Source organism: Lithobates pipiens, unplaced genomic scaffold (genome assembly GCF_037356315.1).
Source record: "Lithobates pipiens isolate NorthernLeopardFrog02 unplaced genomic scaffold, aLitPip1_a1.2 Scaffold_8, whole genome shotgun sequence".
NCBI classification, from domain to species: Eukaryota; Metazoa; Chordata; class Amphibia; order Anura; family Ranidae; genus Lithobates; species Lithobates pipiens.
The window spans coordinates 270515226-270542015 of NW_027507903.1; the positions used below are offsets into that span (position 1 = coordinate 270515226).

Below are 26790 nucleotides of genomic sequence, written 5' to 3' on the forward strand. Positions count from 1 at the left end.
CCAGTTATCTCAGGAAAGGTTTACTTTAAAAAGCTGTTCTAATGCAGACCTTTAAATTCATGCTATGGTTTACAACAGGGTCCCACTGCAAATATTTGCCACCATCAAACATTACCTGCTGGTATATCAGAATAGTAATTGTAAATAAATTGGTTACAAAGTCTTACGCCTGGTACACACAGGCAGTTTCTTTTGTTTTTCATTCAACCCAGTGGGCTGAACAAAAAAAAAAGAAAAGAAAAGAGGAGCACACTGTACTAACTATGCAAGGTTAGTACAGCAATCTCTCCGCTGAGCTATTGTGTTTGACAGGGGATCACCCTCATGCCAGAACACACTGGTCAGCGCTTGAAGCCATTAGCTGAGAGCGCTGATCGGATGATGATTGGCAGCTGTTTTTTTAGCATGACCGTTCGGCCGTCTTCTGACAGGTTGCTTTACACACGGGGCCAGTGTGTACCAGGCGTTGGCAATGTGTACTATATGTATCTTGTACTGTTTTACTGGTTTAGGTAAATTGTTCTGTTACTCACTTTTTTTTTTCTGCGGGAATCGACAAATTAGTATTTATAGTACTGTTATGTTTACTTGAAGCCCTGTCTTTCAATTATCAAATGTCAGACACTCTACTGAGCACAAATGTTCTAGTATTTGACAGGAACTGCAGGGGTGGAGCTTATAGCTAATAGGGGCTGGATTAATCTCAACTTGGAGAGAAGTTGAGGCCCTATATAAAGTCTGAGCCTATGCTCCAGAATCCTCCACAGGTACGAAGGAACTGATCTAAAGAGAAATGGAAGTACTTGTTGTCCTACAAATAATGTTAGCTTATACAATTTTGTGGACATCACAAATTCACTTTAAACCATTTAAAAACTATTATCCACAATGCATTACTGAATTGGACTGATGCTGCTGTAGGCTATAAGAATTAATAGTTAAGACTGTAGCTATAAAATTAACCAACATAAAATGCTATTTCTTCTTCACAAAGGGATTATCTCCCTAGAGTTTCTTACCAAAGACAGTGGAACATTTTGCAAAGCAAAATAGCTCATTACAGGTAACCCTTTTTAAATATAAAGCAAAGTTGCTGATTTTTTTAACTCACGGGAAAAAAATGTTTCACTAGAAAGTGTGTGGCATGTTTATTAATGATGTACAGTGCTGAAATCAATAGACAAAGTGGCATTCTGGGGTGTGGAGGGACACAGCGCTGTTTACAGCCATATGGCATAATAGAGATGTTTAGTGGGGTAGCCTGGAAACGAGCACAATAAGGGGGTCCAGAAAACAATAATGTCAATAGACTGAGCTCATAGCAAGGGACTTGTTGTATATTCAAATATTCAAATTAGTTTTATAATTTAAATCAAGTCATCACAAAAGGAAAAAAAACGCAGCAGTGATGATGCATGCAAAATATATACAGTGTCTTGAAAAGTATTCATACCTCTTAAAATGTTCCACATTTTTGTCATGTTACTACCAAAAACGAGAATGTATTGAGAATCTGTGGCAAGACTTGAAAATTGCTTTTTACAGACGCTCTCCATTCCAAAAAGACTTGCAGCTGTAATTGCAGTGAAAGTTGGGTCTACAAAGTAATGACTCAGGGGAGGCTGAATACAAATGCATGGCACACTTTTCACATATTTGTAAAAAAAATGTAAAACCATTCATAATTTTGCTTCTACCTCACAATTATGTGCCACTTTGTGTTGGTCTATCACATAAAATCCCAATAAAATACATTACGTTTTTGGTTGTAACACGACAAAATGTGGAGGCACTGTATATGTGTATATATATATATATATATATATATATATATATATATATATATATAATATAAATATAAATATATATATATATATATATATATATATATATATATATATACACACACACACACACACACACACACAGTGTGTATATAAAGAAAGATAGCAACTTATTGCATTGAATATTGTTCAGGATCTGCAGACAAAGTAAAGCACAGAATAATATTAACTAATATTGACTAGCACTGTACTACAGTGGTAAGTACAGTGAAGAATCCTACAACAGAAGAGAGGGCAGGCTGAGATACATTCATTCATTCATATTGTGAATAGATGCTAAAGAACATTCTTTTTTTTTTTCTCTTAAAAGCTGTATCTATAAAAACACAGACACCAGGATATCTGCAGCACTTACCTCTGGCACAGAAGAGAGAAAGGGTTTAATGTAAATATTTGAATCGTGAACTTTCAAATCATGATCACCAAGTCCCCTAGTTACTCCAATTGTAGCCATTACCCGAGCCTGAAAACAAAGAAAATTCCCAACACATTAAGACTGAGTGAAACAATTCATATATATATTTTTTAAATTTTTGGGATATTTTAGTAATTTAGGCCTGTAATTTTACAGCTACAAGAATTTAATAAACACATTTCAATGACAGGGCTGATATATTGTGGACTGATATTCTGCAGCATACAGCCAACATCCTATTCTACAAGAACATTACCAAAAGTCCTTCGTTAAATAAAACGCTAATAATTTTTAGTGAATGTTTTATTTACATATTTATTTCTATAAAGATGATTTAAACTATGTATGGAGTGGATTAAAAACGTAGCAAGCGAATCAATGAACTTGCACATGTAAATGTAAGAATAATCTACTGAGCTCTGTAAACAAAATCTTTTTTCCAGCAGAGTAGATTACGAAAACAAGAAAACATGTTAAACGGAGCTGACAGCTCAATATGCAGGTTGTGTGCGAAATGCGAAAAATAGTCACATGCCATATAACATATACTACACATACATTTTTTTTTTTTACTACACATCAAAATAAAGAAAGAAAATATATACTATTTTTTGTTATGATTTAGGTCTAAAAATGTAATAATCACGTAAAATTGATCAGCACAACAAATAATCATAATGCGTTGAGAAAAATTAACATTATTGAATTGAGGTAACAAGTTGTACACTGCAGTGCCATTAAAGGAGGAGTATAGTCAAAGCTTTTTTGGCTTTACTTCCCCTATGGATCACAGGAATGCACTTAGTTCTGCACCCCTGTGACCCGTTTCCGTCACTCAGCTAGTGCAGAATCAGGAAAGATCCTGGACGGGCAGCTGGCTCAGCCTCTCAGTGAGGCTCCTGCCCTCTTCACAGCCCAGCGCTCCAGTGACCGCTGGAGGGGCAAAGGAAAGATTCAGTGAGTGACATAGGACAACCCTCTGCAGGATGAGGTTCGAGAGCTGAGCGATCAGCTGTATTTGATCACTCAGTTCTCGGTCTTAGAGGCAACAGAGGAGAGCAGCAGCTAGGATTGTTATTGCAGCCATTAAGGTGAATACGATTCATTTTTTTTTAAAAGCCATATTTCTCTTTTAAATCTTAGCTGCAACTTCACAACGAACCTACATTGCAAAGTTATGCTGCATTGCGAAAATGGCTCAGGCATATTTTTAGCATACCCTGGAGTATTGGGGCTACCTTAATTCAACACATTACGCTCACATGTTAAGGCAATGCACCAGAGACTGTAGTGGTGTGAATGAGTCTGTAAGATCTTAAAAAAAACCTTGAGTCTTTGTATAATTTGTAATGTATCCTTGAAGCTCTGTGCTTCTTGCTTTTCCGCTCTACACAATAGTTGTGCTTACTGCTTTTCCTCACAACGCAAGTCCGAGTGAGTCAGACAGTTCACTGCTAATTTGGCAATACACTAGTAGAATTTTGTTTAAAAACTTTTGTTATAAGAACGTCTGTTTGATTTTCTAAGGCTCCATTATCACCTGGGCGATTTGAATTGCCGGCAGAATCGCAGCAAAATGCAGGATGTGTTTGCGATGTCCTTATTTCTCAATGGCATCCCAAACACGGTGAGATTTTACCATGATGGTCACGTGACAAATGGCGGCAAAATCACGGGGCACATGTTGCCCAAAAGAAGTCCCGGAATTTCTTTTGGACGACACGTGTCCCTCAATTTTGCTGCGATTTGTCATGCGGCAATCGCAGCAAAACAGCACTGCGTTTAGGGTGCCATTGAGAAATAATGGCATTGCAATCACTACCTGTGTTTTGCAACGATTCTGAATCGCATCGATTCCACCCGCAATTAAAATCGCTCAGGTGTGAATGAAGCATAAAAGGTTAGCGGGGTCAAATCAACATTGTCATCACTGCATTCAAAAACAAATGAACAGGCAAGAATAAATTTCCTCGAACATACAAAGTACTTGAGGTTGACATCTGTCAAGCCATGTACTGATGTTCTAATTTAATGTTTTTTTCAAAAATCTACTGGTGTACAACCAGTGTATGACCAGTTTTAACAATGTGGCTGATACTATACACTCACTGACCATTTTATTCGATACACCTTGCTAGTACCGGGTTGGAACCCCTTTAGCCTTCAGAACTGCCTTAATTCTTTGTGCCATAGATTCAACAAGGTGTTGACATTGCTCAGAATTTAGTCCATATTGACATGATAGCATCAAGCAGTTGCTGCAGATTTGTTAGCTGCCCATCCATGATGCCAATCTCACGTTACACCACATCTCAAAGGTGCTGGAGGTGGTATTGGATTGAGATCTGGTGACTGTGGAGGCCATTGGAGTACAGTGATCTCATTGTCATGTTCAAGAAACCAGTATGAGATGATTTGAGCTTTGGGATGTGGTGCATTATCCTACTGAAAGTAGCTATCAGAAGATGGGTACACTGTAGTCATAAAGGGATGGACATGGTCAGCAACAATACTCAGGTAGGCTGTGGTGATTAAACAATGCTCAATTGGTACTAAGGGGCCCAAAATGTACCAAGAAAATATCCCCCACACCATTACACCACCACCACCACTAGCCTGAACCATTGATACAAGGCAGGATGGATCCATGCTTTCATGTGTATGCCAAATTCTGACCCTACTATCTGAATGTTGCAGCTGAAATCGAGACTCATTAGACCAGGCAACATTATTACAATCTTCTATTGTCTGATTTTGATGAACATGTGCGACTTGTTGCCTCAGTTTCCTGTTCTTAGCTGACAGGAGTGGCACCCGGTGTGGTCTTCTGCTTCTGTAGCCCATCTGCTTCAAGGTTCGATGTGTTGTGCATTCAGAGATGGTAATTTGCATACCTTGGTTGTAACGAGTGGTTATTTGCATTACTGTTGTCTTTCTAATCATCTCCATATCATCTGCCCATTCTCCTCCAACATCAACAAGTAATTTTTGTCCACACAACTGCCACTTACTGGATATTTGCTCTTTTTTCGGCCTATTCTCTGTAAACCCCCTGAGATGGTTGTGCGTGAAAATCCCAGTAGATCAGCAGTTTTTGAAATACTCAGACCAGCCCATCTGGCACCAACAACCATGCCACATTCAAAGCCACTTACATCCCCTTTCTTCCCCACTCTGATGCTTGGTTTTAACTTTAGCAAGTCATCTTCAATGTCTAAATGCATTGAGTTGCTGCCATATGATTGGCGGATTAGCAATTTGTGTTACCAAGCAAATGAACAGGTGTACGTATTAAAGTGGCCGGAGAGTGTATATCTCAGCAGTTGTTGACAGAACTCAAAGTGTTCCCTTTTGTCTTCAATATCTCTATATTTAATTCAATAAAAAGCACAGAAAAACAATCAACATTTGCTCTCTGAAATACTCTAGATTTCACCGTAAACTACATGCAAGTAGCTCTGTTATAAAATAGATTTCACTTATGGTTATGTGGTCCATTAAAGGAAATGACAAGCTTTCGCCTTTACTTCTCAAATAAATCAGAAATTCAGATGGCAAATAATGTTACCATTGACAAAAATAAATTTAAAATAATCATTTGGATACAGTTACATATTTAATTAAATATATCCAAAATTATACTTCCTGTGCACTTTACAATCTCAATACAGGTTGTGTTAATGAAAGTACGAGCCCTTTGGAAAATGTAAAATATCTTGGGGAAATTAGTCTTGAGTATGGAATAGGAAGTCAAATAAATATAACTTGTATTATGCATTCTGCTTACCGGTATTTGTTAAAAATAATAGGTTGTAAGTCTGGTGACTTCAGGGATGCCTGTCATGGCCTAGGGGGCTAGTCTGCTTACCCGTAAATTAAACTGTTGAATAATATTTTCTCATTCAAATGCATTCACTGTCTCCATCACATTGTGCAGAAAAACTGAATAAATATTCCAAACTTGCATGCAGCTCCTGCCACCCATCTCTAGCTGTGTGTGGTGCCAGGCAGTCCAACCCCTTTCCTCTGACCTTTATTTGGAGACACCATATACCAGGTGGGCATTATCTCCCTCCAGGCACCACACTGTCACAGCGGGCACAACACAACTCTCTTCCTCACTCTGCGGCAATGCATTTGTTCTCCCAGCTGAACTTCTGATGTGGTGAGGCCAGAAGGGAGAGTTTGTTGCCACAGAGACTTGACCAAAGCATTGGGATCGTGCTCCAGCTGAAGTTTAAATATCTGAGTGGGGGCCAGCAAAAAGGAAAGTTTGTCCTTTGAGCCCTTATGCTACCCTGCTGTCTGCATGAACCCCGAGATGTGGCTGGGTGCACAGGGCCTGCCCATCTGACCTTCCTAGATGCAACAGTCTCTGGCGCCTACTCTAAACCTCCACCTGCTCCTGGATCCTCCACGACCATAAAAAGTGTGAGTAGTTCACTTTGATGCACCATGAACTGCTATTCTTCTAACTACTGCCCTTTGTTCTTGCTGCCAGCCCTCTGCCATGCTCTGGATTGCTCCAGATTGGATCTACCCTGTGATTCTGGACTTGCCCATTATGATGTTCTATCTGGCCACACTGTTTTTTCTTGGTGACCTTAGCTGTACACTGGATTGGAGCCGTGTGTCTTTGCTGCTTGTCCTTCGTTGTGCCCTGATCAACCCTGGGACCCTGGTCTTAAACTTTTCTATATCATATTGTTCCCTGCCCATTGCTGTGCCCTAGATCACTTCCTCCTGGACCAATCCTTTTCATGCGACATACTCACTCTGTGGCCCTGCTGATTTTTCTTGCTGTGCCCAGATTGCTGTACTGGGATTCTAGACTAAACCCATGCTGTGCTCAGTGCTGCCCTGCGATTATGCCGCTGTTCTCTCTTTGTTTGGACCATATTATAACACCTGCACAGGTATACATCAGGGTCCCTATGATTCACCTTTGTGTGTTCTCTTTCTGCACTAGTAGTTCATCACAGTAGTACTAGCTAGCTCTATATACAATAAATCCTTCATCAAAAGCACAATAAAGCTTAAAGGGTTAGGCCGCTTTTACCAAAAAACTGCCTATGCAGGTAAGAGGCACTTGTACATAAATAGATGGTATTCTGCATACCTTGGTTGTAACAAGTGGTTATTTGAGTTACCGTACCATTTGTATCATCTCAAACCAGTCTGCCCATTCTCCTCTGATATCCACAAGGCATCTTCAGCCACACAACTGTCGCTCACTGGACACTGTAAACCCCAGAGATGGTTGTGTGTGAAAATCCCAGTAGATCAGCCATTTTTGAAATACTCAGACCAGCTTGTCTGGCACCAACAACCATGTCACATTCAAAGTCCCTTAATTCCTCTTTCTTCCCCGTTCTGAAGCTTAGTTTGAACTTCAGAAAGTCGTTTTCACCACGTCTAGATGCCTAAATGCATTGAGTTGCAACCATGTGATTGGCTGATTAGCAATTTGTGTTACCAAGCAATTGAACAGGTGTACCTAATAAAGTGGCCGGTGAGTGTATATCACATCACACATTGCACCATATAAATGGAAAAATGAACCAGAGAAAAACAAAGATGTATACAAGATAAATAGGTAGTATACAAATAAGCGAAGGAATATTTAAAACACATCTAAAACTTGCAGTTGCATTATTCTTTATAATAGGTTATGTTCAAATGGCAAGAGAACCTTACCTTTTTTCCTTCTCCATATATTAGAGGGAATTTTAAATCATCATCTTCAATTGTCTTGTAGGCCCTGAGTGTTAGAAATGTTGAAAATTAGAGTCACCAATGTTCTTATATGAAACAAAAACATACAAAATACACATGACCTTTCTAAAAAAAAAACAGCTAAATTATTTACCGTTAAAATTCTTCACTTCAACTGAGGCAAACATGACACCTTGACAGTACCCTGCTTATGAGACATTGCTGATGTCAACTGTTTGCTCAGCACCCAATGTAATGACTGCAGCAGCTAAGGTATGTTCAGAAAACTCCACACTGTTGTTGACAGTTGTAGTCATGGTAGACATCAATGATGTGTTTGAGATGAGATAAAAGCAGTAATCACAGAAGAGGTCTAGCCCAACAATAAAAACACTGTTCGATTTCTAATTTAACTTTCCAAACAGATGGTAGTTGGGATATAATCCAGACATCCCAACCTGCAAAAACTCAGCTTCTTTAGCAAGGCAGTGGTCATCTTGGAGGTATGTTTGTGGTCGTTATGTTGGAATACTGCCCTGCGGCCCAGTCTCCAATGGGAGGGATCATGCTCTGGTTCAGTATGTCACAGTACACGTTGGCATTCATGGTTCCCTCAATGAACTGTAGCTCCCCAGTGCCAGGAGCACTCATGCAGTCCCAGACCATAACACTTCCACCACCATGCTTCACTGTAGGCAAGACACACTTGTCTTTGTATAAAGGAAACAGTGGTCATGGGACTTTAAATGAGGCATGTCACTACTCAGTCAAGATAACATGAAGTAAATGGTACAGAAAGTTTATTACAATCCAAGAGAAAATCTACATACTCGTAGAAAAATACAGTGCATGGTAATGAATCACAAAAAAAAAGTCATAAAAAACACATATTAGAACACATAAATAGATATTGTATTGATGCATGATGATATATGCACAATAATGACACAACCAAAAATAGGTATAAATTGCAAGAACCAGACTGTCTTGGCATCCTTGAAAAATCGCAATGAACTCAACGCGTTTCGTGGAACACGTCCATTCATCAGGAGTACTGTATAAGGAATGTCTATTATAGTGAAAAAGTAAAAATATAAAACATAACCAATTTATTTATGCACTTTATTTAATTAATATTACCAGTGACTTGACATTGTTTCATATAATCACTTATATGAATGCATGTGGATAATACTATTTAATATTCAGTGTATTTGTTTTGGTTTTTAAGTTTTGAGGTCATAGAAAAACTTTTTTCTTCATTTTATTCAGCGCAGCTCCCCATTGCATACAATTTAGAGTGTCGAAGTATAACGATTTGAGCTGCTGCTTACAGTGCGGTTTATTTGAATAGCGCAGTTTTTTCCTTTGTACAATCTGGGTAGTAATTTAGGGATGGAGGCATGTCACGTGGCGATAATAGGTCATATCTCTTGCTATTTGACACTTGTCTTTGTACTCCTCACCTGGTTGCCGCCGCATGCTTGACACCATCTGAACCAAATAAGTTTATCTTGGTTTCATCAGACCACAGGACATGGTAATCCGTCTGCTTGTCTTCAGCAAACTATTTGTGGGCTTTGTGCATCATCTTTAGAAGAGGCTTCCTTCTGGGATGACAGCCATGCAGACCATTTTGATGCAGTGTGCGGCGTATGGTCTGAGCACTGACAGGCTGACCCCCCCCCACCCCTTTAACCTCCTCAGCAATGCTGGCAGCAATCATACGTCTATTTCCCAAAGACAACCTCTGGATAGGATGCTGAGCACGTGCACTCAACTTCTTTGGTCGACCATGGCAAGGCCTGTTATGAGTGGAACCTGTCCTGTTAAACCACTGTATGGTATTGGCCACCATGCAGCAGCTCAGTTTTAGGGTCTTGGCAACCTTCTTATAGCCTAGGCCATCTTTATGTAGAGAATTTTTTTTTCAGATACTCAGAGTTCTTTGCCATGAGGTGCTATGTTGAACTTCCAGTGACCAGTATGAGAGAGTGAGAGCGATAACACCAAATTTAACACACCTGCTCCCCATTAACACCTGAGACCTTGTAACACTAATGAGTCACATGACACTGGGGAGGGAGGGAAAATGGCTAATTAGGCCCAATTTGGAAATTTTCACTTAAGGGTGTACTCACTTTTATTGCCAGCAGTTTAGACATTAATGGCTGTGTGTTAAGTTATTTTGAGGGGACAGCAAATTTACACTGTTATACAAGCTGTACACTCACTACTTTACATTTTAGCAAAGTGTAATTTCTTTAGTGCTGTCACATGAAAAGATATAATAAAATTGAGGGATGTACTCAATTTTTCACTAATTTTGAATACTTTACTTGTGCAGCAATCCCTCTCTTTTTTCTTTATATATGGCCTGTTGGAAGGCCTGATTGCTAAGCACTTGTCTTTTCACCGTAGTGCACCTCACCTTCTTCAGTATACAGTATATATATATATATATATATATATATATATATATAAATTATTATATTACAAGACTGCTGCTTTTGTATATATTATGTTTACTGCTGATATATGTATATATATATATATATATATATATATATATATATATATATATATATATATATATATATTGGGGATCACACAAGACGGCTGCTTTTAAATACATTATATTTACTGCCGATATTAGATCAGCAGTAAATATAATATATACAAAATAGGAGTCCTGTGTGATCGATCCCCAATAATATATATCAGTAATATTAATATTGGGATCACACAAGACTGCTGCTTTTATAAAAATATTACAATTTACTGCTGATATAAATCGGGGACACTGGTCTGGTCCCCATCTCTTCTATTACCTTCTCTTTTCTCAGGCCAGGACAGGGACTAACTGTGGCAGGCTCCTCTTTTCTGTAGCTGGTGGGAGGAGGAAATGATGCCATAATGAGGTGTGCCCTCATTGGCTGGAAGTGCCTGGCACCTGTCCTGACACACTCTCGACACGACCCAGCCTAATCCTATTTGCAATCTGGATTGGTGGTGAACATCCACCAATCCAGGTCGTGCTCGCTCACAGGCAGCACAGATGACCGTGAGGCCCGGCCCGCACACACTTGAACACAGTGCACTTTATGTAAACATCTATGAGTAAATACTATAGCACGGGTCAGCAAACTTTTTCCACTTAAGGGCCAGATTCAATGTATGTGAATGCATAGAGGGCCGCATTCACCTGCTAGAAAATGAAGATAATAATAATCCTAACATAGTAATAATAGTACAAGTTTACATTACTTTATGGTGCTTTACTAATAAAAAGGTAGCTCACCCTGAGGGAGCATGCAGGATCACTCCCTCAACACTCCGGCATCGCTGCAGGGTCTCTCAATGAGAGATGATCTCACATATTTACATTTGAGATCATCTCTCATTGGAGGAATCGATCATGTGGCAAATGGCCACTGTGATTGCCCATTTACCATGATCTGTGATTGGCTGTGTCCAAGGGACGCGGCCATCACAGATTTTCACTCAAGGGTGAGCGCATTTCAAGGAGGACCTACATGGACGCCCTCCTGGCAATTAAGGACCGCGCAGTAGCCATCTTTTGGCTATAGCATGGGTCTGAGGTGGTTAAAATGTCCGTGGGTTGGGTGCACGTAAATTCATCATGTGCACTGATTGGCTGGACATTTAGCGGCGGCAGGCCTTGTGCGGGCCGAGGGCCATAGGTTGCCGATCCCTGTACTATAGTGTCACTTAGGGGATGATATACTAAAACTGGAGAGTGCAAAATCTAATAAAACTTAGCATAGAAACCAATCAGCTTCCATATTTTTTGTCCAAGCTTAAAGTGTTACTAAACCCAGTAATAAGAAAATAGTTAATCTGCCCCCCCCAGCTTATAAATCCTCTTTTTTAATTCAAATACTGCCACTTTATAACTTTTTGCCAATCTGTATACCACAGTCATGTGCAGGGTCTGCCCGAGTGCTGAGTGTTCAGGTAGGGGAAGATTTCCACTATAGCCTGCGTCCTGGTACTGTTATGGGAGGCGGATCCATCCAACAATGAAGATGTGACATCCCACTATTTTAGTTACTGGGCATGGAGGAGGATGGAGGGAGGGACTGGGTTGTCATTTAGGATCTGTATAGACACCCACATGTGTGATGTCAATACTACGTGACTTGACTAGCTCAGCTCAAACAAGAAAATGTTCTCTCCAGCAATAGAGGCCAAACTGAGCATGTGCAGCGGTACTACCCTCATTGTGTCTTATCTGGCCTTGCATAGTGACCCTGCAGGAGGGGGAGGATCTGTGCATACAGGATCAAAGAGCCTTTTTACACAATAAAGAGGATTAACCCCTTAAATTCCACAGTGAGTATAACAAGCAAGCTATTCTGCATATACAGACAGACTTTACGGTTATGGGTAACACTTTAATTGAACAAGCTGAAGTTAGAAGCTGCCTGGCTATCATGCACAGGCTCTACGAGAGTTTGCACACTTCCGTTTTAGTAAATCAACCCCATTGTATCTTGCTGCAAACACCAACCACTGGTGACAATTGGAGTATTCTGACACAGTCTCATCCCAGCTTTGATGTGCTTGCCGCTCTTCCTTCATTTGTGAGTGCACTACTTTTTTACATTACTTGAATACACTTGAAATGCCACAGTTAGTGCACCTAGAGCAATTTTTTTGAAAAGTAAACATACTGGTAAAAAACTGATGAAACTGAAAAGCTGGTGGAAAAATAGAAAAAAGATGCTACCATAAGAAAAGCATCTTCTTTGATCTCCCTTTACCGGAAGGAACGGATTACCTCTGGTCCGGGGTGATGTAAACTGCTACCAAAAGTTTTAGGAAAAACAATGAATTAAAGTCCTCCAGCTTTATAACTGCTGGAAATGATACTTACTCTGAAAAAAAAAAAAAAAAGAACAAAAAGAAATATAAACCTTTAGAAGAGCCCATCCATTACATAACTTTCAGCTGACATTCAACCAATTGAGTCATCGCTGGAGGTGAGCGATTTGTGATTCTTGTCCTTGAATACAATGTATTCTGCCACGATCAAAAATGCTTTGTTCTACAAAAGCATTTAAAAGATATCTGAAGAGTAAACCAGGTAGAAGGAAACATTTTATGTGAGCCCTGGGGACTTTTCCCTGTACAACTGAATGAACATTCATAGAACAAGTACAGTAATGAAGGACTGCTAAATCATCACCTTGGGTGCACAAAACATATTCTATGTATTAAACGGGCTGTACAGCTTAACATTAACCCTAACTAGAAACTATTTATTCATGAGCTTAAATTTACCAACTGTTAAAAGAAGAACTGCAGGAATTATTGTCAGAAATGACTGCAGAAAGTTAATGTGTTAAACTGCACTCATCCCTATACTGACCCCTTTTTTGAAGATACAGCGCTCAGAAAACCCCGTTGTGGTGCGGTGGTATTTTTAGCCTTTAAAGTGGTTGTAAAGGCTGAAGGTTTTGTGCCCTCATGTATTTTATGCATGAAAATACAAAGTCTTCTGTGTGGAGCTCCAACCTCAGCCCCCCCAATACTTACTTAAGGCCCAATCTTGATCCAGCAGTGTGCACGAGAGCTGAGGCTCTCCCGGGTCTATCCCTCCTCACTTGTTATTGGTTCCAACTGTCAATCACAGGGAGCGGGGCTGAGCTACGCTCTCTGTGTCTTACGGACACAAAAAGCTGGTGATGAAACAATCATGCATGAGTGCCCCCGGTAGCAAGTGCTTGCTATGGGGGCATTCGGGAAGGGGTAGGGGCCCAGAGCTTTGACGGGATTTGAGAAGAGGATTGGGGTTACAAACATTTTAACTTTTCGTTCCTGTGCATTATTTGATTTGAAACAGTCGACATAAAATATTTCTCAAAGGATTTCTTTTTACCCAGCCACATTACAAAGCCAGCGCAAGGATCCTCACTACAGAGACAGCGCTACGGCACAACCAAGACATATCCCCAGCTTGATGATTAGGCAAAGAAGGAAGTCGCACACTAGTGAGGCCATCCCTCTAATCACCCCCACGCCCCACCCCCTCTCTCCTCTGATTGGCCGAATTTGGTTGACAGCAGCGGGAGCCAATGGTGCCGCTTCTGTGTGTCAGGCAATCAGGAGAGAGTGTCTCGGATGGCTGAGGCATTTGTGGACATTGCTGGACAGAGATGGAGCTCAGGTAAGTATTAGGGGGGCTGCTGCACACAGAAGGCGTTTTATCTTGAAGATAAAAAAAAATGTATGACTTTACAACCCCTTTAACTAGTTGCTGACCGCCGGCCGTCAAATGACGGCCAGGCGGCGCAGCTATTGTGGCGGGAGGCCGTCATATGACGGCCTCCCGTTTAAACAGGGATGCACGCGATCGTGCGCGCGCATCCCTGTTTCTTCGGTGGCGGCATGTCACGGAGACACCGCTCGCCACCGAAGGGGGTGAACAGCCATTCGTTATGGCTGTTTACCACGTGATCGGCCGTGATGAAGTCACGGCCGATCACAGATGGTCACACCCCCTACGTGCACGGCGCATGCGCGCGATCGCGAGCGCGCTGCGCGTGCACGTCGGTGACGGCGTGTTCCCCGGGAACACTGCTCGTCACCGACACTGGTAAACAGCCATTGGCTGGCTGTTTACCCACGTGATCGGCTGTGATCCTTTCACAGCCGATCACTAAAATGTAAACAAACCGCGGTAACGGGATGTTACCGGGTTCTCCTCCTCACACACCGATCGTGTGTGAGGAGGAGATTGCGGTAACATCTCGTTACCGCATACAGTGTACACCAAACATACTAATTGCCCCCCCCCCAATAAAGAGGACCTGTCACCACCCCTCATAGTACCTGTCAATCACAGTCCATCAGAGTACCTGTCACAGTCCATCAGAGTATTTGAGTACCTGTCCCAGCCCATCAGAGTACCCGAGTACCTGTCCCAGCCCATCAGAGTACCCGAGTACCTGTCCCAGCCCATCAGAGTACCCGAGTACCTGTCCCAGCCCATCAGAGTACCCGAGTACCTGTCTCAGCCCATCAGAGTACCTGTCCCAGCCCATCAGAGTACCCGAGTACCTGTCCCAGCCCATCAGAGTACCCGAGTACCTGTCCCAGCCCATCAGAGTACCCGAGTACCTGTCCCAGCCCATCAGAGTACCCGAGTACCTGTCCCAGCCCATCAGAGTACCAGAGTACCTGTCCCAGCCCATCTGAGTACCCGAGTACCTGTCCCGGCCCATCAGAGTACCCGAGTACCTGTCCCGGCCCATCAGAGTACCCGAGTACCTGTCACGGCACATCAGAGTACCCGAGTACCTGTCACGGCACATCAGAGTACCCGAGTACCTGTCACGGCACATCAGAGTACCCGAGTACCTGTCACGGCACATCAGAGTACCCGAGTACCTGTCACGGCACATCAGAGTACCCGAGTACCTGTCACGGCACATCAGAGTACCAGAGTACCTGTCACGGCACATCAGAGTACCCGAGTACCTGTCACGGCACATCAGAGTACCCGAGTACCTGTCACGGCCCATCAGGGTACCCGAGTACCTGTCACGGCCCATCAGGGTACCCGAGTACCTGTCACGGCCCATCAGGGTACCCGAGTACCTGTCACGGCCCATCAGGGTACCCGAGTACCTGTCACAGTCCATCAGAGTACCGAGTACCTGTCACAGTCCATTAGAGTACCGAGTACCTGTCACAGTCCATTAGAGTACCGAGTACCTGTCACCGCCCTTCAGAGTACCCAAATACCAGTCACCAAACCATCAGAGTACCTGTCACCAGGCCATCAGAGTACCTGAGTACTTGTCACCAGGCCATCAGAGTACCCGAGTACCTGTCACCAGGCCATCAGAGTACCCGAGTACCTGTCACCAGGCCATCAGAGTACCCGAGTACCTGTCACCAGGCCATCAGAGTACCCGAGTACCTGTCACCAGGCCATCAGAGTACCCGAGTACCTGTCACCAGGCCATCAGAGTACCCGAGTACCTGTCACCAGGCCATCAGAGTACCCGAGTACCTGTCACCAGGCCATCAGAGTACCCGAGTACCTGTCACCAGGCCATCAGAGTACCCGAGTACCTGTCACCAGGCCATCAGTGTACCCGAGTACCTGTCACCAGGCCATCAGAGTACCCGAGTACCTGTCACCAGGCCATCAGAGTACCCGAGTACCTGTCACCAGGCCATCAGAGTACCCGAGTACCTGTTCCAGTCCATCTGAGTACCCGAGTACCTGTCACAGTCCATCAGAGTACCCGAGTACCTATCTCCAGCCCATCAGAGTACCCGAGTACCTATTTGCAGCCCATGTCTCATAGAATATACGTTGGGGTGTTTGCTTTCCAAAATGGGGTCATTTTGTGGGTAATTTCACTGTCCTGGTGGTCCAGGACCTTCAAAAGTGTGATGGGTAGGAATGAAATAAGATGTGTCATTTATGCTCCTAGAACGCCTGAACGTACTACTTCAATGTTTGGCCCATCTATGTGGCCAGGCTGTGTAAAAGTCCTACACATGTGGTATCGCCATACTCGGGAGGAGTAGCAGAATGTATTTTGGGGTGTAATTTTTGCTATATACATGTTATGTGTTAGAAATATCTTATAAATTGACAATTTTGTGTAAAAAAAAAATGCGTTTTAATTTTTTTCCACATATTCCAAAAACTTCTGGAAAAAAATGAACCGTTCAAAAGACTCATTATGCCTCACAGATTATACGTTGGGGTGTTTGCTTTCCAAAATGGGGTCATTTTATGGGAAATTCCATTGTGCTGGTACTCCAGGGCCTTCAAAATGTAATAGGTGGTTGAGAAATGAGATGCGTAATTTTTGCTCATAGAACGTCTGAAGGTACTACATCAATGTTAGTGCTCTGTATGTGGCCAGGCTGTGTAAAAGTCTCACACACGTGGTATCGCCGTACTCGGGAGGAGTAGCAGAATGTATTTTGGGGTGTAATTTTTGCTATATACATGCTATGTGTTAGAAATATCTTATAAATTGACAATTTTGTGTAAAAAAAAATGCGTTTTAATTTTTTTCCACATATTCCAAAAACTTCTGGAAAAAAATTAACCATTCAAAAGACTCATTATGCCTCACAGATTATACGTTGGGGTGTTAGCTTTCCAAAATGGGGTGATTTTATGGGAAATTCCATTGTCCTGGTACTCCAGGGCCTTCAAAAGTGTAATAGGTGGTTGAGAAATGAGATGCGTCATTTTTGCTCGTAGAACGTCTGAAGGTACTACATCGATGTTGGTGCTCTGTATGTGGCCAGGCTGTGTAAAAGTCTCACACATGTGGTATCGCCGTACTCGGGAAGAGTAGCAGAATGTATTTTGGGGGGTAATTTGTTGTATACATATGCTGTGTGTGAGAAATAACCTGATAATATGACAATTTAGTAAAAATAAATAAAAAAAAATAAAAAATCTTCATTTTGCAAAGAATTGTGGGAAAAAATGACAACTTAAAAAAACTCACCATGCTACTTACTTAATACCTTGGGATGTCTACTTTGTAAAAAGGGGTCATTTGGGGGGTATTTGTACTTTCCTGACTAGTTAGAGTCTCAAGAAATGAGGTACACCTGATGTACTGAAGGCCTGATCAGAAGTGATGAATTTTTAGTGATTGGCACCATAGATTGTAGACTCTATAACTTTCACAAAGACCAAATAATATATACTAATGTGGGTTATTTTTACCAAAGATATGTAGCAGTATAAATTTTGGCCAAAATTTATGAAGAAAAATTACTAATTAGCAAAAATTTATGACAGAAACGAAGAAAAAGGCATTTTTTTCACAAAATTTATGTTTTATTTTATTTATAGCACAAAAAATAAAAAACCCACTAGTGATTAAATACCACTAAAAGAAAGCTCTATTTGTGTGGAAAAAAGGACGCAAGTTTCATATGGATACTGTGTTGGATGACTGAGTAATTGTCATTCAAAGTGTGAGTGTGAAAATTGGTCTGGTCAGGAAGGGGGTGTAACTGCACTGTACTGAGGTGGTTAAATACTGCAGAAAAAGTGAAATTTGCTCACTCACCAAAGGTAACTTAATTTTTCACAATGATGATGTATTATTAAAAAGAAACCCTACCCAAAACAGAAAACGATTCACTAAAATGCAGAGTGGAATCACCTTGTGGGTTTCCATCCAGTGGAATTTTATGCTCTTGGGGTCCCTAGTCAGGAAATATGTGAATACTGTTCTCACAGATTTCCTGGCTAGGGACCCCAAGAGCATAAAGAATGGTCAATAGATTTCCAGTTTTAGTCCATTGTAGTTTGTTTTACTTGTGGTCCCCTTGCATATTGAAGTCTCAATAATGGGGGTGATGAAATGACTCCTCAATCCTGCCTACCCTGTGCAGTCAGCTCCAATATCCTCTGCTGTCTACTGCACCCTGTACTGATTCTGCTCGTCACCCTGGCTGCCCCCTGACCCCCTCTTCTCATCTCTACTGCTCCGTTTGAACCCCTTTCACGGTCACTCAGGCACCCAGTAGACACCTTCTGTGTGAAATTCTAATTCTACCCTAAATAGTCAATGCCAGGGAAAAGCCCAACAGAAATATTGTGGTCTATTCCAATAAAGATAAACTGAAATGGCTTTCAAACTTAAGTAAGGTGCAATTTTTCCAAAATACCTTTAGCAGCCCCCTTACCGATTGACCGCATGCCTGGAACGGTGTTTAAACAGCTGATAACTTTTGAAATAAAAAAACAGAACTTTGCTTAAATATATTCATTTAATGCTTGCACCTCATTCCTTATTCAACAAATAAGTCAAAAAAGTCAATTATTTGTAATTGTAACCAATCCCACAGAGAACTGCAGCACTGGAGGTATGGTAAGAGGGGTTTCATGTCTCATGTACAATAAAACAAGCTCTGAAATGTTATACTTGGGGACTTTTTTCTGACAGCTAGCTTATTCATATCATCATATCTAAGCAGCTGGTATGCGATTTGGATCAATATAACACACCGAAGAATGTTGCTGCATCTAGTTTCATTTCAAATGATTTTATTAATACATGAAAAAGCATAATACATTCCTAGTGAGCTTCCATCACACCATGAGATTCAATACATACAACTAGTATGTCAAACATTAGCTCTAGTTAATCATTTCTGTCTCCTTGTGTAATGTTGACAAAGAATAATAATCACTTATTTTTGTTTCAATAGAGGGACCAGAAGCAATCACAGTCAAATAAAGGGTCAGTGTGAGGCATCCAAAATGGATTTATAGTGAAGTTTCTTTTAATCAGATCCTCAGAGAATGAAAACCCTTCTTAGCTAGAAGAAGGGAAAAATAATTCCCTAATGCTTAGCAGCTTGGCAGAACTCCAAAATCTCAACAAAGTGACTGCGAAAGAACAATATATTCTTGCATACTAATACATTTAATTAAATGCAATCAACTCAGACATGCTTAGAGGTACATCATTCTGACATGTATCTCTCCAGAGGGGAACAAATAAAGGTGCATTTTGTACTTTTCTCTACAAACTATTTTATAAATATTCAGTACACAGTATAGGATATATTTACCAATATATTTTAAAATACTGGTAATTTAAAGGCAGGGCTGCGTTGGCAACAACCATGAATGAAACACAATGTGTGTGTATATATATAATATTATATACACACACGTCCAGATAAGACACAGTTAGTGGAGTCAGGCTGCACATGCTCAGTTTGGTCTCTATTGCTGGAGAGAACATTTCCTGCTTGATTGGAGCTAGTCAGGTCACATGGCATCGACATCAAACATTTGGGTATGTATACAGATCCAAAATGACAGCCCAGTCCCTCCCTCCTTCTCCATGCCCAGCAATTAAAAAAAGAACACAATGGGTGGGATGTAACATCTTGATTGATGGATGATCCGCTTCCCACAAAAGCACGAGACACAGGCTATAGTGCATTTCAAGAGGAAGTTATTCCCATTAACAAGATAATGCTACTGCACTGTTCTATACTACACATGCAACAATCAGCTATGATAGCCATCACACCTGGACACCCCACTCCCTTTCTTCCTCATCACACCTGGCACCCGCTGCCACCTTGCTAACACCCTACCTCCTGTCATCCTTAACCCCCCCCCCCCACATAACACACTGCCAGCCTCCAAACACCTGCATTGACTAAGCAGCTTATCCAATGTTAGGAGGACAAGGGACTCTTCCCCACAAATGTGTCATGGCAGGTAATGTGGTATGTGGACGAGGGCATATTGAAATATGGAACACTACGTTACCACTAAAGATGCCACCCCAGGTGAATGATTAAAGTGTTACTAAACCCACAACCGTAAAATCAGTCTGTACAGTAAAGCATACATGTTATGCTCTGTGGAACCTAAGGGGTTAATCCCCGCATTCTGTAAAAAAGCTGTTTAATCCCGTCTTCTCTGATCCTCCTCTTCTTCCAATGATTCAAAAAAATAACCTGATATTTACAGTCTATGGAGTCAGGCTGCACATGCTCAGTTCGTCGTGTATTGCTAGAATGTTTTTTTTCTTGGGAGAGTGCATGTGATCAGCAGAGCCGATCAGCACTGTTCAGACAGAGGGTAAGGGGTTTTTGATTCTGATAGGACAGGGGTAGGCAACCTCAGCCCTCCAGCTGTTTTGAAACCACAAGTCCTATGAGACATTGCAAGACCTTAACAATCACAGACATGACTCCTAGAGGCAGAGGCATGATGGGATTTGTATTTTCATAAGAACTGGTGGGCCAAGGCTGCCCACCCCTGTGATAGGAGGATCATGTTAGAAATGAAAACTCCTCCTACAAGCTTTAACCACACACTGATATAAGTCACAAGACTGCTATATACTTCTGATGAGAAAAGGTATTTAGCCGTTTACATTTACTAAAATAATTGCATTTCCATGTTCTGTGGGAGTCCAGATATGGTAAAGGCAGTTTACTAACACTTTATTAACATTCAGAACAATAAAGCAATTAAAACAAGCCCTCATTCATCTTTGTAGCTATAGGCATGTAGAGAAAAATATATTCACATTTCACAATAAAAGAAATTAATTCCCGATTCTTTTTTACTTTACTTTCTGTGGCTGCAAAATATTGGTGGTTTGCTAGCCCTCTGTTGTGGTCTTGAAAGATGAATTACTTCACAACCCATGCAGCTAGAGAGGTCAGGGATGCCATTTTAGAAGCTTTTACTCCTTTAAAGCTTGTGGTTTTCCTTCCAGAACCACACCCAGGCATGTATCCAGGATGATCTGTGATCGCTCTATCCTTTGGTCCAATCACAGCGGCCCTTTACAATGTGATTAGCTGTGGCCAATCACAGCTGATCACATGAAAACAAACTTGCTGGTTATTGGCATTCCTTTCCTCACACACTGTCACAGTGAGAGGAGAGCCAGTAACTGGCAAGCATGACATGGTACATTTACACTGATAATCAGGGCACTGATCATCAGTCTCCTTATTATCAGTGCAGCCCCAACAGTGCCTATCAGTGCCACTTTCAGTTCTGCCCATCAGTGCCACCTTCAGTTCCGCCCATCAGCGCAGCCCATCTTTGCCCAGCAGTGCAGCCCCATCAGTGCAGAAGAAAAAATAATTATTTGCAAAATTTTATAACGGAAATTAAGACTTTTTTTTTTTTTTTTTTTTTTTAACATTTTCGGTCTTTTATTGGTCTGTTTAGCAAAAAATATAAAAAAAAAACAAGTGGTGACTAAATGACACCAAAATAAAGCTCTATCTGCCTCAAAACAAATGATAAAAATGTTATTTGGTTACAGTGTTGCATGACTGCGCATTTGGCATTCAATGTGCGACAGCACTGAAAGCAGAAAATTGGCTTGGGCAGAATGAGGGTGAAATTGCCTGGTATTAAAAGGGTTAATGTTCATAGTCTGGGTGTAATTTAACGCCCTAGTCTACATTTCTGATTATGTTTTACAGTGGGGCAAAAAGGTATTTAGTCAGCCACCAATTGTGCAAGTTCTCCCACTTAAAAAGATGAGAGAGGCCTGTAATTGTCATAGGTATACCTCAACTATGAGAGACAAAATGTGGAAACAAATATAGACAATCACATTGTCTGACTTTGAAAGAATGTATTTGCAAATTATGGTGGAAAATAAGTATTTGGTCACCTACAAACAAAACAAGCAAGATTTCTGGCGCTCACGGACCTGTATCTTCTTCTTTAAGGGGCTCCTCTGTCCTCCACTCATCACCTGTATTAATGGCACCTGTGTGAGGTTGTGGACAGGTGTCTTTTATACTGATAACAAGTTCAAACAGTCACACTCCCAACGCCACTATGGTGAAGACCAAAGAGCTGTCGAAGGACACCAGAAACAAAACTGTAGACCTGCACCAGGCTGGGAAGACTGAATCTGCAATAGGCAAGCAGCTTGGTGTGAAGAAATCAACTGTGGGAGCAATAATTAGAAAATGGAAGACATACAAGACCACTGATAATCTCCCTTGATCTGGGGCTCCATGCAAGATCTCACCCGTGGGGTCAAAATGATCACAAGAACGGTGAGCAAAAATCACAGAACCACACGGGGGGGACCTAGTGAATGACCTGCATAGAGCTGGGACCAACGTGACAAAGGCTACTGAAATGGATATTTTGATGATAGGCAACTCCTATCCTCATATTGATTAGTGGTTCCAAATTAATAACTACTGCAGTAGGGAACAGACACAAAAGATACGCTCAGCATCTTTCCAAATAACCGTTCTCCTTTATTATGAAGCATGTGAAGGTTTTTTTTTTTTACACATGATTACGTAGGTATCACATTAATATTACAATTGTACGTTTATGGTAACAAAGGGTGTTACATAGGCAAGGTAATTCTAATCAGGACTTGGAAGAATGCAAAACATGTACTGAAAACATTATTAGTGCCGTGTGCACAGTGAGGGCATCGTACAATACATATAAAATAGGATACAATTATATACAGAACCTACAAATTTCCATTACACTACCATCAGTAACACGCTACTCCGCCAGGGACTCAGATCCTGCAGGGCCAGACGTGCCCCCCTGCTTAAGCCAGTACATGTCCGGGCCCATCTGAGGTTTGCTAGAGAGCATTTGGATGATTCAGAAGAGGACTGGGAGAATGTCATATGGTCAGATGAAACCAAAGTAGAACTGTTTGGTAGAAACACAACTCATGTTTGGAGGTGAGAGAATGCAGAGTTGCAACCAAAGAACATCATACCTACTATGAAACATGGGGGTGGCAACATCATGCTTTGGGGCTGTTTCTCTGCAAAGGGAACAGGACGACTGATAAGTGTACATGAAAGAATGAATGGGGCCATGTATCATGAGATTTTGAGTGCAAACCTCCTCCCATCAGCAAGGGCATTGAAGATGAAATGTGGCTGGGTATTTCAGCATGAAAATTATTCCAAACACACCGCCTGGGCAATGAAGGAGTGGCTTCGTAAGAAGCATTTCAAGGTCCTGGAGTGGCCTAGCCAGTCTCCAGATCTCAACCCCATAGAAAACCTTTGGAGGGAGTTGAAAGTCTGTGTTGCCCAGTGACAGCCCCAAAACATCACTGCTCTAGTGGAGATCTGCATGGAGGAATAGGCCAACATACCAGCAACAGTGTGTGACGACCTTGTGAAGACTTCTGCCACATACACACGATTGGAATTTCGGCCAGCAAAAGACTGATGAGAGCTTTTCATCGGAAAATGCGACCGTGTGTATGCTCCATCAGAATTTAGCTGGCCGAACTCCAACCAGCAAAAATTTGATAGTATGTTCTCAATTTTCCGGATGGGAAAAACTTTCTGTTGGAAATTACGATCGTGTGTATGCAATTCTGATGCTCCAAAACTCGCGCATGCTCAGATTCAACTACGAGATGGAAGCTATTGGCTACTAGGTATTGAACTTCCCTTTTCTAGTCCCGTCGTACGTGTTGTACGTCACCGCGTTCTTGGTGGTCGGAATTTGGTGTGACCGTGTGTAGGCAAGACAGTTTGAGCGGAATTCCGTCGGGAAAACCATCAGAGCTTTTTCAGACGAGAATTCCAAGCATTACAGAAAACTTTTGACCTCTGTCATTGCCAACAAAGGATATAAAACAAAGAGATGAACTTTTGATGAACAAAATACTTATTTTTCCACCATAATTTGCAAATAATTTCTTAACAACTCAAACAAACAATGTGATTGTCTGGATTTGTTTCCATATTTTGTCTCTCATAGTTGAGGTATACTTATGATGACAATTACAGGCCTCTCTCATCTTTTTAAGTGGGAGAACTTGAACAATTGGTGGCTGACTAAAAACGTTTTTGCCCCACTGTATGTTATACCCGTATTTGAATGTAAACTGAAAGATAGTAATATTCTACAGCTTCCTACCCTCAACAACCCCATTAAGCATTCTGTAATCTTTGGAACTAGATGCTGCTGTGTGGGGGCAACGCCTGCACAGCCGCATCTATTCCCAGATCCATTCAAAAGGATCTGTGAATGGAAGACTCAAGTCCCATCATCCACCGTAGCAGAGGTACTTGTAGATCTCGACAAAGCACAGGTGCGGTGATGTCACTACACATCTAGTTCTAAAAATGACTTCCTCCAAACCCACAATGGTAAGTCCCCTACCTCGGTCCAGACCTGGGGCTAGAAGAGTTTGCAGGTGTCAGTGAACTGCACCCTCAATGCACCGTTCATGGCTGCATAGCTCTGCAGGAACCATAGCAAAAATTAATGCTGCAAATTTTTATTTTCTCGATGTGGGTGCATGTTTTACTTCCTTCCAAAAATGTGGACTACATCAAGCGTATTTTGCACTCTGCTGTCAGTAGAGAACATTAAGTTACACAAAAGAAACATGACTGTAAAAGTAACAATGTCTTACCAGCCTGTCATATTGAAGTCTCTGTACAGCATCATCTTGCCCAGCTCCTTGCGTTGTACTCTTCTTGGAAATTCTAAATGTGTGAACTCATTACCCAGCAGGTGAGGCTGCAGAAAAGCCTAAAATTAAAGAAGAAAACACTTGAACGCTTTGTAACTGAAATCAATACAATATACAAAAATAACTAATAGTAAATTATAAAGAACTTATGCATTTTCTTACAGCTAGCCAAAATGTTTTAATATTGTTCTGTGGCTTTTAGCAAATTAAATCATGCACCCAAAATTTTACATCTCTTGGAATACAGTGATGAAATATTTCCACAAGTGTTCCCAAATAAGCTCAGTTGCTACAGACTTTAAAAAGTTAAAAGTACTGGGTCACACTCAACTACTGGACTACTGAAAATGTAGAAAATAGGGACTCTATCTGTAAGAAAGTTACACTCTTGGTAAGGCCTTGCAGGACAGCACATACATAAGAACAGAGAAAGCTCAACGTTGGAACCCATGGAAAGTGGTCAGATGATTCAACCTGTTGGTTGAAAGTGGACACTTGTGCCTGCATGTCCCCTTATTCTCTAGGAACATTTATCTATTAGACGCACCAAGCTATGGTTCTTTTAGGGAGTTCACAAATAAAGGAACGCATCCGCTTCATATTTTGTAACATGAAAGGTCTCCGTAAAAAATTCCTGCCCTGCATTTCTAAGCATGTGCAAATTAATGTAAGAAAATAAAATGTACTTTCCAGCCAAATACAAATGCCTACATTTTTTTGTCATTGCCTGCCGAAATGTTAAAACCTATTAAAACATCAATCCATTTATTTTTTCAACAATTGTTTGGCAATATTGCAGAAATTGCAGTGCCAATATCTTTATAAAAGCACAAGAAAGTCTGTTGGCAACAGTCATCAGATAATGTGCAATTACACTGTGATACCATTAGAAAAATTGAATCTTAAAGTTGGTGAAGTTTTAAGACTGTAAAGAAACACGTAAAATATTAATATATCTCAAGGTGTGATACTATGAGATTGAGACATCCCAAAAATAAACCAAAAATCAGCTGACTACCACCCTTTGCATCCCAGGAAGCAAAGTTCAATATTCCCACTGTCTATACTTCACCAATGTGCCGGTGACACAAAGATCTGCAGCTACTTCAGTTAAATGGTAAAGTCATAAGGTTTTTTTTTATCTTACTGAATTCTATGCATGAAGGTAAAAAGCCTTCTGTATGCAGCAGCTGCCCTCCAGCCCCCTTAATACTTACCTGAGCCCCATCTCTGTCCACGACTTCCTCAGCCATCCAAGACTCTCCTCCTGATTGGCTAAGACACAGCAAGAGCGCCAATGGCTCCCACTACTGTTAATTTAAAGTCAGTTAGCCAATCAGGAGAGAGAGAGAGAGAGAGAGAGAGAGAGAGAGCATGAGAACGAGAGCACGCGAGAGAGGCAGAAGAGCCAAAGAGGGACCCCGAGAGGAGGAGGATCTGGGTTGCTCTGTGCAAAACCCCTACACATGCAAGTATAAAATGTTCTTTTAGTGAAAAGGAAAAAAAAAAAGACTTTATAATCACTTAAAAATCTCCACAAAATAACTTACTTTGTGGATGAAGGCAGCCTAAAGTTTGTAGGGTGAACTGTTACATAGTTTGTATTTGATCAAAAAAGAACTGGAAATTGAGAAAAAAAAAAAAAAAAAGGCACAAGAAAGCACAAGATAGGGGCACCCATCTGTGGGACCTGCAGGATGTTTATCCAGTAAAAATTTTGGAATTAGAATAAATGAAATGCTGTTAGATATGCAAGCAAAAGTTATATGTTCCATAAAAGATGAAGAAGTGATTCAGCTACTTT

General features: G+C 41.3%; 1 protein-coding gene across 1 annotated transcript in view; it reads right to left on the reverse strand.

Moving 5' to 3' along the window:
• PPM1H (protein phosphatase, Mg2+/Mn2+ dependent 1H) overlaps positions 1–26790 on the reverse strand; it is a 257714-nt gene that overhangs the window by 18998 nt on the left and 211926 nt on the right. Inside the window, exons 6-8 of the mRNA XM_077471978.1 lie at positions 24927–25045; positions 7957–8020; positions 2200–2307 (exon numbers count right to left, since the gene is read on the reverse strand). Of these exons, the coding sequence (XP_077328104.1) occupies positions 2200–2307; positions 7957–8020; positions 24927–25045 (291 nt within the window). The remainder of the gene's footprint in view (positions 1–2199; positions 2308–7956; positions 8021–24926; positions 25046–26790) is intronic.